The sequence below is a fragment of the Nomascus leucogenys genome, chromosome 5 (assembly GCF_006542625.1).
Source record: "Nomascus leucogenys isolate Asia chromosome 5, Asia_NLE_v1, whole genome shotgun sequence".
Classification (NCBI taxonomy): Eukaryota; Metazoa; Chordata; class Mammalia; order Primates; family Hylobatidae; genus Nomascus; species Nomascus leucogenys.
In genome coordinates, this window is record NC_044385.1 from 47,876,677 (window position 1) to 47,889,089 (window position 12,413).

The following is a 12,413-nucleotide window of genomic DNA, read 5'->3' on the forward strand; positions in this document are numbered from 1 at the left end:
GAGTCTTCCTTGAAACCAAAAGGAGGCAATTTTAGGAGAAAATCTCCCTGGAGTGGGGAGAGAGCAGGCAGAACTCACCAAGCCCAGTGGAAGCCTCAAGCTATGCCCTGAGTTCCATGTGCTCTGGTTATACTGGGCTTGGAGGCTGGAGCTGGGGAAGCCCAGCTCTTCCTACAGTCGTCAAGGCCCCCTTGATCCATCCATCCCCTTGCAGCCCTCCTAAATCTCTTCTGTGCTAACAGCCTTCCCACCTAAGAATCAGCTCAAGTGCCTTTGCCTGGCACTGGGCCTTCTGGCTGGCCGCTCAGCTTCACTGAGTGCTGTCTCTTGACCTGCTGCAGCTCCTGTTAAGCCACAGGCCCCATTGCCTGTGAATACCCTCTCCGTCCTGTCTCCAGACCTTGGCTCAGGCCACCCTCAGCTTCCCCTCATGTCTGCCCCCACCATGTCTGTGGTCTCTCTGATAGCCTGCAAGCCAAGCCAAGGGCAATGCCAGCTCTTTGATGGACCCCCCTGAAGAAGTCTCTCCATGGGAAATGGGAGACAAAGGGCACCACCTTGGGTTTGGTGGGGCATGCCAGCATCTGCTGCCCTGAAGCCCAAGGCCTCATTCACTGCCTGGCCTCTCCTACTAAGGATATCCTAACCCTATTGCCAAAGATAAGGGAAACACCAGGGCAGAAGGCAGGGAAAAACTGTCCTTTCTGAGAGCATATTTACTGGAGTCAAGTACTTTGTGATTATTATTTTTTTTTTGAGACAGAGTCTCACTCTATTGCCCAGGCTGGATTATAGTGGCGTGATCTCGGCACACTGCAACCTCTGCCTCCCAGGTTCAAGTGATTCTTGTGGTTCCCTGAGTAGCTGGGATTACAGGCGCTTGCCACTATGCCCAGCTAATTTTTTTGTATTTTAGTAGAGACAAAAGTTTCACCATGTTGGCCAGGCTGGTCTTGAACTCCTGGCCTCAAGGGATCTATCCTCCTTGGCCTCCCAAAGTGCTGGGATTACAGGCATGAGCCATTACACCTGGCCTTGAGTCAAGCACTTTGTGACAATAATCACGTTTCATCTTCAAACAGTCCTGTCGGGTCGGATTTCATGCCTGCCTTTACAGATGAGGCAACCGAGGCTCAGAGGGATTACTTGATTTGCCCAAGGCCATACAGGCAGTCTGGAGTGGAGCTGAGGCTCAGATCAGCTGTCTTGTCTCAGAGCTGGTGCTGCGTCCACTGCACTGGACAGGCTCATCCCTCTCACCCAGGGCCACCCTCTGCCTCATGTGCACTTGGTGCCGAGTAAATAAAAGAACCTGAGTGGGGTGGAGTGGGGAGGGGGGGTCCCGGGGCTGCCCGTGGGGAGGGGCTGCCCTTGGGAATGTTCTCACCTCCCCGCTTCCCTCCCTTACCCCATCCCTGGTCAGATCTGGAGAATAGAGACTGTAGCCTCATGGTGCCGGCTGAGAAGACCCGTGTGGAGAGTGTGGAGCTGGTCCTGCCTCCCCATGCCAATCACCAGGGCAACACCTTTGGGGGCCAGATCATGGCCTGGATGGAGAATGTGGCCACCATTGCAGCCAGGTAAGGGCAGAGTGTGCTGCCTCTGCCTCCCCTCCTTTCTCCTCCTCCTCCCCTTGGCCACCTCCCTCTGGAGGGGAAACCCCAGCTTGGGGATGGCATTCAAGGCTTCAGAAGATTGGCTGTTCTGAATCAGAGAAATGAATTTTTGTGAACTGACCATTCCTTGTTCTACTAAAAAAGTTAGCATCTTTTACATGGGAAACACCAGGTCTCTTGGCCTGGCACTAGATCTTCCCCTTGATCTGGCCCTACCTGCACTCCTTCTAGTATCTATGTTCCCTTCACATCAAGCCATTTGCCATTCTCTGTTGCCATCCTCCACTTTTCCAGCCCCTGCCTTTGCTCCTGGTGTAGCCTCCTGCCGTGCTTCCCCTACTTTTCTTTGTCTGCTAATGTCCTGCCCACTTCCTCCATAAAGCCATCTCTGACTGTTCCCTTCTTCTAAGGGGTGAAAATTGTTTTCTCTCCTCTAACATCTGTGTCTGTCTGGGGCTTGTTCTACCCTAAATATCAGGGTATTTTTTATAATTATGGTAACTGACCTTCACTAATTGACACTCTCACAACTCCAAGACTTTGCTCTTGCTGTTCCCTGTACCAGGAGTGCCTTTCCCAACCAACCCATGCCCTTCCCAGCCAGGCGGATTCCTCCTTATTCTTTAGAGCCTGGCTTAAATGGCCCCTCCTCCAGTTTAACCTGTGGGAGACAGTGCATAAGCAATGCTGTTTTGGGCAGGCCTGGCTATAAGTGCAGTAAGATCCTGGAGGAGCCTGATGGTCAGGGAAGGCTGCCTGAAGGAAGAGCACTTCAGCTGGGACTTGAATGCCAAGTAGCTTTGGGTAAGGGGAGGGCTTCTGGATAGTGGGAACAGCAGCTACCAAGGTGTAAAAGTTGGAAGGAAAGTGGGAAAGGGGTTTACCCCAAGCCCTGCTTTCTTCTGTCCCCTCAAACTTGGCTCCTTTCCAGCCATGCATAGACCTCAGTATTCTAAGATCTGAAATGGGACTTTAGTTCTGTGCCTCTGAGCAGAACTGCCACTGGATTGGGTGGCAGTGGGTGGATCAGAATGTGTAGTTCCAGGCTGGGTCTGGGGATGGGACCAGGATAGGCCGGCCCAAGCTGGCCCAGCACGGTGGCTCACACCTGTAATCCCAGCACTTTGGGAGGCCGAGGCCACTTAGGCCAGGAGTTCAAGACCAGCCTGGCAACAAGGTAAAACCTCATCTCTACTAAAAATACAAAAATTAGCCAGGCATGGTGGCAGGCGCCTGTAATCCCAGCTACTCAGGAGGCTGAGGCAGGAGAATTGCTTGAACCTAGGAGGCAGAGGCTACAGTGAGCCGAGATCCTGCCATTGCACTCCAGCGTGGGCAACAAGAGTGAAACTCTGTCTCAAAAAAATATATATATATACATATATATATATATATATGTATATATATAAATCTGGCCCAAACTAGTAGCTGAAGCACCAGGGGCATTCCTTCTGTCTCCCCACTCCTGCCTCCTCAGCCGGCTCTGCCGTGCCCACCCTACGCTGAAGGCCATTGAGATGTTCCACTTCCGAGGCCCGTCCCAGGTCGGCGACCGTCTGGTGCTCAAAGCCATCGTGAACAATGCCTTCAAACATAGGTGAGGGTCTGGGATGGGCGCGGCCAGGGCCATTCAGGGCTGAGGGCTCTTCCTGACCCTAGAAAGGACCCTACTTCAAACTGTCCAGGAGCCCTTTGCCCTGCAGACAGGATCTAAATCCCTGCCCGGCTGATGGCTTCCTTCACTGTCTCTGAAATTCAGCTCTGATTTTCGCTTCTTGGGAGCCTTCCCTGGCTCCCAGTCCTGCCCACCCCTGGCTGGGTCAGGGACCCATCCTCTGGGATCCCCCAGCCCCTGTCTCCTGCTGTCTCAGATCAGTGTCTCTATCTCCCTCCTTGGCTCCTGGCTCCATGCCTGGACCGCTGTAGATGCTCAGATCACAGGGCCACTTCTTGCCAGTGTTTGGTTATTTATCAAATCCTTTCCCACGCATTTCCTAAAATAATTAGTCCACAGAGTTGTTGTCTTTGCAATGAATTCTGAAACCCACTCCCATGAAAGCTGACTTTAAATAAGTAAATTTTTTGAGAATTTCAGAGGTCATTATTTAATTATTAAAAGTGAGGGATCAGGAGCCAGGCTGCCGGGTGTGAGTTTGGCTCCACCTCTTACTGGCTCTGTGACCTTGGGAAGTAACTTAACCCCTCTGAGTGTCAGTTCTTTCACGTATAAAATGGGGCTCATCACAACTACCTCAGAGTTACGAGGATTCAATGAGCCGTTACTAGTAGAATGCCAGAGGAAGTGTCTGGTAAAGGTCAGCCATTGTGGCTGCTCTTACTATTATTGTTGTTATTTGCAGTCTGACGTGCACACATTCTGCCACGGTGCAGGGGAAAAGCCCTTTTGTGGGAGCTGCGAAGCCTGGATTTTAGTCCAGATTCCAGGAATCTGGAATCCTTGGAAAAATTATTGCCCAGTTTTAGGCCTTGGATTCCCCATCTATATAATGTCCACATTCTGCAATCATAGAACTTCCAAGTGAGGGGGAATGGTGGTGGCTGCTATTTTATAATTAATAAAGCTGGTAAGTGGCTGAGCGCAGTGGCTCACGCCTGTAATCCCAGCACTTTGGGAGGCCGAGGCAGGCAGATCACTTATGGCTCGGAGTTCAAGACTATCGTGGCCAACATGGCGAAACCCCGTCTCTATTAAATAAACAAAAAATGAGCCAGGCATGGTGCACACACCTGTAATCCCAGCTACTCAGGAGGCTGAGGCACAAGAATCCCTTGAATCCAGGAGGCGGAGGTTGTAGTGAGCCGAGATTGTACCACTGCACTCCAGCCTGGGCGACAGAATGAGACTGTCTCAAAAAATAAATAAAGGAATAAAGAAATAAAGATGGTAAGATACATGAATAGCAGCAACTGAGCTGTTTGAAGCAAGGCTGCCACAGCACTTGTAAATATGCACATAATGAACGTTTTCTAATTAGGCCGTCCACCTCCACCTCCTGGTTTAGGTCCTCATACCCCTTTGTGGTTTTTGATGGCTTATTTATACCTTTGCTTTCTTGTTGGTTGCCTCCTCCCCCGAGTATTAGCCCATGAGGCATAGACTGGACAGATTTATTCACTCCCGCATCCTCACAGGGCCGGACACACACAGGAGGTGCTCTGTAAACATTGGAGGGAGCGGTCCCAGGTGTCCTGTCACTGGGACTCCGATCCAGGTTGTTGGAAGAACTGCAGGAGTGTATGTGGCTGTGTGTGTGCATACGTGTATGTATGTGTGTACCTACATGTGTGTGTGAGTGCACGTGTGTATGTGTGTGTGTGAGTGTGTATGTTGGGGAAGAGGCATGGCCCTTGGGAAGGTCTGTCCAGGTTGGAAGCTACACTCCCTCCCTTCAGCATGGAGGTGGGCGTGTGTGTGGAGGCCTATCGCCAGGAGGCTGAGACCCACCGGCGCCACATCAACAGTGCCTTTATGACCTTTGTGGTCCTGGACGCAGATGACCAGCCCCAGCTGCTGCCCTGGATTCGGCCCCAGCCCGGGGTAAGTGGCACCAGTGCCCTGCCCCACCAGCAGCTCCCCTCCCTTCCCTCTCTGCTCTGGCATGGTGGAGCCTGCCAGCCCTCTACAGGCCTAGAGGTGTGAGGGGCCCACCCTACCCCAGTGCTGGGGCACAGCCAACTCTGAGTGTCCTGGCTGTGAGCCCCGGGATGCCCCTTGTGCAGGGCGGGCTTGTTCTGCCTGACAGAACTTGGAATATGTGTGGGTCTGGTTCGGAGTTGGGGGTTACTGGGCTGTCATGAACCTGCAGGGTTGGGAGAGTACTGGCTTTGGAGTCAGATGTGGGTTGGAACCTCGCCTCTACTACATTCAAGTGATGCCCCCTTGAGCTTTCAGTCCCCATGGGTAAAATGGGCGTATCTGCAGTCCCTACCTTACAGGACTGCGGGGCGATAGATGCAGTACTGACTCCATGCCTGGCTGTGCCCTGGGAGTGGTCAGGAGGATGGTGAAAGCAACACGAGGGGCACGGGAGGACAGTCAGGAGCCTGGTGCAAGGTCCTCTCTTACAAAATGCTCCCTGTGCCTCCTGTGGGCCAGGCCTTGGAGAGGCCGCTCCCTCCCTCAGGGGAGGTCCCCTGCCCTGCCTGCTGGCCTTCTAGAGCCTAGCATGGGCTGTGGAATTGAGTGAAGCCTCTGGACCGGGAGCTGGGGGTCATAGCCACAGCCGCTTCCCAGGCATTTTCCATGTTGTGCTTGGGACTGGAGGACGTTAGATGTGGTGGTAAAGAGGGTGGGCTTGAGGCAGGCCACTGGGGCGCTGATCCCGGCCTCGGCCCTTACCCCTGTGGCCTTGGCAAACCCTCACCCTTCCTTGTCTCAGGTTCCTCCTCTGTAGAATGGATACAGCACCAGCACCAGCCTCGGAGGGTTGTTGTAAGGATTTGGTGCAATTCCGCCTGGAAAGCCCTTGAGAAGAGTGGCTGGTGTGTAGCGAGTGCTCAATAAATGTGGACTCTCATTACCATTGTGAGTGGCTTGTAAGGGTCCCCATTTTACAGAGGAGGAAACTGAGGTCTGGCCAGGGGAGGTGATGTTCCCAGGTCACTCAGAGAGTTTGAGGGGAGCTGGGGCTACAGCTTAGTTTCCCACTTTCCTGGCCAGGATGTTTTGATTCTAGCTGCCCCAGTGACACCTGAACTCCACGTTAGGGCTGCAGGATCTCCTTGGGCCCTGGGGGATGGAGAGGGGGGAGGACAGAGGGTGGGATAGCTGGTTGCTCCTCTCACAGCACAGCCTATCCCCACTTCCTCCCCAGGATGGCGAGCGGCGGTACCGAGAGGCCAGTGCCAGAAAGAAGATCCGCCTGGACAGGTGAGTAGGGGCTGAGTGGTGGGCAGAATGTGGATTCGGGGCTGTTCACGCTCCGCTGACCCCAGGGCACTCGCTTTTCTTCAGAGCTGCCTGTGCGTTGGCCCTGGGCCGGGCCCTTTACATGCTCTGGTTTGGGTCTCATTACACAGCGGTCTTCTGGCCTGTTGTACAGGCGAGGACGCTGGGGACAGAGGGGTTAGGTGGCTTGCCCAGGGACACACAAATATCATCAGCAGAGTCAGAATTTGAAGCTGGCTGAGTCCAGCCGATTTTAAATCCTGTGTTCTTCCCATTGATTCTGATGTCCATTTGGCAGATGAAGAAACGTTCAGAGAGGAGATGCAGTTGTTCAAGAGGTAAAGCCACTTTGGGAGGCCGAGGCAGGCAGATCCCCTGAGGTCAGGAGTTCGAGACCAGCCTGGCCAACATGGCAAAACCCCATCTCTACTAAAAATACAAAAATTAGCTGGGTGTGGTGGCTCACACCTATACTCCCAGTGTGCCTATAGTCAGCAGGCTGAGGCTGAGGCAAGAGAATCGCTTGAACCGGGAGTTGCCGAGATTGTGCCATTGCACTCCAGCCTGGGCAACAGAGCAAGACTCTGTCTCAACATAAATAAATAAATAAAAATGAAGCCAGGTGTGTCTGACTCTGCTGTGAAAGCATTTACGGACTTTAGAGGCTGTAAGCACACCAGGGATCACAGGCTGTTGTTAGTAAGAAAGTGTACATCTATGGCATTTACTGAGCTTTTTTTTTTTTTTTTTTTTTTTTTGAGACGGAATCTCGCCCTGTCACCCAGGCTGGAGTGCAGTGGCGCGATCTCGGCTCACTGCAAACTCCGCCTCCCGGGTTCACGCCATTCTCCTGCCTCAGCCTCTCCGAGTAGCTGGGACTACAGGCGCCCGCCACCACGCCCTGCTAATTTTTTGTATTTTTAGTAGAGACGGGGTTTCACCGTGGTCTCGATCTCCTGACCTCGTGATCCGCCCGCCTCGGCCTCCCAAAGTGCTGGGATTACAAGCGTGAGCCACCGCGCCCGGCCATTTACTGAGCATTTACTGTGTGCCAAGCACTGTTATTGTGATGACCCCATGAGGCAGGGGTGACTGCTGATCCCATTTCACAGATGAGGACACAGCAGCATCAGGGTGAGGTCACTCAGCAGGGCTGTGAGGTGTGGGGACCGAGCCTTAGACACCATATCCTTCCTTGCTGGCTCGCTCCCACCTCCGAGCTTTCCCTGGTATAGGGGCCGAGCTGGTGTGCCCTCAGCTGCTGTGTCCTGTGTGACCATCCAGCCTCCCTAGCCAGACAGGAGTCTCCCACTCTGCTGGGCTCAGCTAGGCCTGCAGTAGAGTCTGTGGAAAGTGCTGGACTTCCAGGGGTCCCAGGTTGTCCTCTTCTCTCCTTCCCAGGAAGTACATCGTGTCTTGTAAGCAGACAGAGGTGCCCCTCTCCGTCCCCTGGGACCCTAGCAACCAGGTAAGGCCCTCTGCCCCAAGGGGACAGTCTTCAGACCCACCGGGGCCCCCACCCTTCCCTGCTTGTGAGAATGGGTTTGGAGGAAGGCCGGGGAGAGCAGGATGTGAATGACATGCCTCATGATTGCTACCGTTAGCAAAGAGCTTGCCTGCGTCCCTGTTTGGCAGGTGGAAGCAGAGACCCTGAGAGGCAGAGCAGCTTGTCCAGGGTCACACAGTGGGTCTAGCCAAGCCCAAGCCTGGACCTCCCTTCTCAAAGCCCAGGACTCTTTCCACAGCACCTGCCACACCACCCCCCGCCCACCCCATTCATGGCCCAGCTTCCTCTCTGGCACACCCTTGGCCTTGGCTCAGGGGCCCTGGAGGAAGGGGGCGGCGTAGTGGTAGCACCTGTGTGCTCTTCCAGGTGTACCTGAGCTACAATAACGTCTCCTCCCTGAAGATGCTTGTGGCCAAGGACAACTGGGTGCTGTCCTCGGAGATCAGTCAGGTAGCTGACCCCACCCACCCAATTTTCCTTTCTCTTCTGAGCCAGAGGTGGCTGATGGCAAGCAACAAGAACTCTCCCACACCACGTATGTCAAAAAAAGACCTCTTCAAAGAATTGGGCGAGACCAAGAAACCAGTCCAGTTATGGAAACATACCTGCCCCTGCAGGGCCTGGAGTCGAGAACCCCTAGATCCTTCTGTGCTGCCTGCCCCCCTTCCTGTTCTCAACCACTCAGGTCTGCTGCTGTCTGACCAGGCACTTCCTCCTTCTCTGTTCTTCTGCAGTGATCACTGCAGGGATTGGGGCAGCCAGCAGGCACAGGCTACAGGAGACCTAAGCTCTGCCAGCTGCCTGTGCCCTCGGACAAGCCACTTCCTGCCTGTGCCGCTGGGGCTTGGATGGGCACCTGGCTCTCAGGAACCACTGCATGTTGCCTTAGTCACTGTTGTCTTAAGCCACCTTCCTGTCCATTTGTGCTGAATTCTCAGCACAAATATGCTGAATTCATGGGGGTGCAGCTGAGACTCAGAGAGGTTGAGCTGTGTGTTCACAGTCACACAGCAAGTCAGCTGTGGCCCTGAGCTTCCAGCCTCAGCCTCCAGCATCCCCATCAGTCCACTCCACCACCCAGCAAATGCGGCTGCCCTCTGTCCCATGCAGGTCCGCCTGTACACTCTGGAGGATGACAAGTTTCTCTCCTTCCACATGGAGATGATGGTGCATGTGGATGCAGCCCAGGCCTTCCTGCTGCTCTCGGACCTGCGTCGGAGGCCAGAGTGGGACAAGCACTACCGGTGAGGGGCCAGGGTGAGGGCAGGGCAGTGTCCCTTCTCCGGCCTGATGAGGGAGGGAGTGTCTCCTTCTGCAGGTCATCCTCCATGATGCTCTGCCCTGCTGGCCATTAGCAGGGGCTGGGGGTGGGTTGGAGTTCCGTGTTGGGTGGGGGGTCAGGGTCATGGGTATTTTGAGCCCTTAGGGAAGAGGCTGAGCATGGAATTGGAGCTGGAGGCTTGGGTTGAAGTCCTGCTTCTGTCCCAACCAGCTGTGTGACGCTGCATAAGTCAAAGTCACTTCCTTTCTGGCCTCAGTTTCTCTCTTCTTAAAATGCGTGCTTGGATGGCAGGTCAGGGATTCACACTCAGAGATACTGATTGTCAAACCATGTGCTGTGGAGTTCTGTGTTCCCAAAGGGGCTTCCGGAACTGCTGGGGGTGGAGTTGGAAGGATGAAGGGTGAGCGGGACATAGCATGGCCAGTTTGCTGAACTTAACCAAGTTTGCTGATTTTCCTCACAAATATATTATTTATGAATATAATGATTATAAATAGAAATGTTATTCCTTTATATACATTTGTTCCTCCAAATTTATTGATTGTTCATATGACTATCTTCTTCTCGAATTTAGTCAAGGAAGATAAATATGTTCTTAAGAAAATAGCAAAATTTGTGTTTTTCAAGTCCCCTTAAAGTCATTTTCTGTTCTGCCAACACCCTGGCTTGCGGGGGTTCTTTGATAATTGCTTGTTATGAGGAGCCTACATTCTGGAGGATTTCCGTAAGAAGGTTCGGTGTGTTTGGAAATTCAGTGCGCCGGTCACTTGGTGAATTGTATTTTGACAAACTGGCCTTCCCCTTCCTACCCCATCTGTCTTCTCCAGAGCAGGCTTGTAGCTCTTTATACATGGGCTTCCTGCTGAAAGTTTCTTTGCAAAAAGGGCCATGTTGCCTTAAAAAGCCCTGGCCCAGCTGACTCAGGCCTGCTGGTTGTCCCCTTCCAGAAGGCAGAGAGGTGATTTGGTGGTGGATGTCGTGTAGGGGGAGGGCGGTTGTGCATGTGGTAGGTGGGCCTCTTGGAGGGAGGCTGGGGTGGGCCTTGAAGGCCAGACCAAATCTTGATACTTGGTGGGATTTGTGGGGGAGTGGCCTGAGGAGAAAGAGAGCCCCTAGTTTCTTCCCCATACCCTGCCTACTGCTGAGTGCATGCAGGGCAGTAGGGAGGAGGAGGTGCATCTGGACATGGCCATGTCTGCCTCTGTGTGGGTGTCCTTGTGTGGGTGCACGTGTTGGTATGAACCTGTGTATGCCCATGCATGTATGTGTCTGGTGCCTGGGCCTGGGGATACATCTCTGCCACCTGATGGCCTAGACACACCCCAGCCCTGTTTCCTTATTAGCTCTGTGGCCGTGGGCAGGTTATCTTCCTCATCTATGAGATGGGAATACTAAAAGCGTCCATAGCATGGGGCTGTTATGGAGATTAAGTGACACGTGTAAAGCATTTAGAACAGCACCTGGCACTCAGTGGGCACTCGGTAAATATTAAGAACAACTGCTAAATCATCACATATCTTTGTGGTGTCTGCACCTGCGCAGACATGTATAAAAACACGTGGGTCTCTGTGTATGCTGGTGTCTGTCCATGTGCCTGTGCACATATGATCACGTGTGCATGTATGTGCACATCTTTGTTTCCATGTCTGTGTGTATGTGTTCATTTACTTGCATGCATGTCTACGTATTCCTGTGTGTGCACATGCACATGTGTGTCCATCTTGGCTGGGCCTTGCTGCCTTCCTGCTGGCCCTTGCTGAGCAGTACAGGGGGTGACATCCCACCACAGAAAGCTGCTCAGGCACTGCAGCGTGGCAGGGCCCGGGCAGACCCGCTGCTTGCATGGGAGCTGGAAGCTTCCTGGGGCCCTGAGATCCTGGCCTCCCCACAGGAGCGTGGAGCTAGTGCAGCAGGTAGACGAGGACGACGCCATCTACCACGTCACCAGCCCTGCCCTCGGAGGTCACACAAAGCCCCAGGACTTCGTGATCCTGGCCTCGAGGCGGAAGCCTTGTGACAATGGGTGTGTGCCTATCTGCTGTGGGGTGGGGGACACAACTGGACAGAGTGGTAGGGTGGCCGCATCTCCCTCCCAGGGAAGGGCATCAGCCTGGAGCCAGAGCTCTGCTTCCCATTGGCTATGGGGCCCCAGGCACCACTAGACTTTTCTGGGCTGCTGTGGCTTTACTATGGGTAAAATGAGGGATAGGGGCACACACTTCCCCTCTTGTCGCATTCCCTAGAGCAGGGTCCCCCTTACCCAGGGTGACTCAGGCTGCCTCGATGCAGGCCTTGGGCAGGTATTTCTCACGTGGCCACCTCCTTGGCCTCCTCCCTCTGACAGCCCTGTGTGGGCTGGAGGGCCTAAACATCCCTTTTGCTGGAGAGACAAGGACAGAAAAAAATCCCAAAGCCCACGAGTCTTCTCCTGAGCGCTGAAGTGGAGTGGCTTTTCCAGGAAGTCCACAGTGAAGTCAGGTTGGCTCCTGGTGAATTCAGTGCTAACCCACAGGTACCTCCTCCTTCCAGCCTGGCCCTGAGCCCCACATCGGGGCTTTAAGAGTCGATGTGCCTTGCATCCCCCTGGTGAGGAATCTGTGCCAGAGGGGGCAGGGTCTGGGACTTGGTTGGGCAGAACAGGCCCCCACTTTCTTCTATGGCTGACCCCTGTCCCCTTGCTGCCCTTCCTTCACTCAGGGACCCCTATGTCATCGCGCTGAGGTCAGTCACGCTGCCCACACACCGAGAGACGCCAGAGTACAGACGCGGAGAGACCCTCTGCTCAGGCTTCTGCTTCTGGCGCGAGGGGGACCAGCTGACCAAGGTGAGGCCGGTCCCCCCAACCACGCCCCCAGCCTGGCTCCATCCCAACACCACACATGTATTGAGCTCAGCACTGCTGGGCTAGGATAGTCTCAGAGCTGGCCCCCCAGCAGGCTCCCCCTTCCAGCCTGGGGGAGCCTGAGAGTGTCAGGGGCTGAAAATGATCTAATCTGTGTACAGGTAAGTCAGAGGCCACTGCATGGTCTTGGAAAAAGCTCTGGGTGCTGAAGGCAGAAGGCCTGGGTTCTGAACTGAAATTCCATCTCACTCATCATT

General features: G+C 54.0%; 1 protein-coding gene across 1 annotated transcript in view; it reads left to right on the forward strand.

The window, feature by feature from the left end:
* Positions 1-12,413, forward strand: part of ACOT11 (acyl-CoA thioesterase 11) — a 59,664-nt gene that overhangs the window by 45,266 nt on the left and 1,985 nt on the right. Inside the window, exons 7-15 of the mRNA XM_003273070.3 lie at positions 1,424-1,580; positions 3,094-3,213; positions 5,031-5,175; positions 6,452-6,507; positions 7,927-7,993; positions 8,399-8,482; positions 9,143-9,276; positions 11,206-11,337; positions 12,012-12,138. Coding sequence (XP_003273118.1) covers positions 1,424-1,580; positions 3,094-3,213; positions 5,031-5,175; positions 6,452-6,507; positions 7,927-7,993; positions 8,399-8,482; positions 9,143-9,276; positions 11,206-11,337; positions 12,012-12,138 — 1,022 coding nt within the window. The remainder of the gene's footprint in view (positions 1-1,423; positions 1,581-3,093; positions 3,214-5,030; positions 5,176-6,451; positions 6,508-7,926; positions 7,994-8,398; positions 8,483-9,142; positions 9,277-11,205; positions 11,338-12,011; positions 12,139-12,413) is intronic.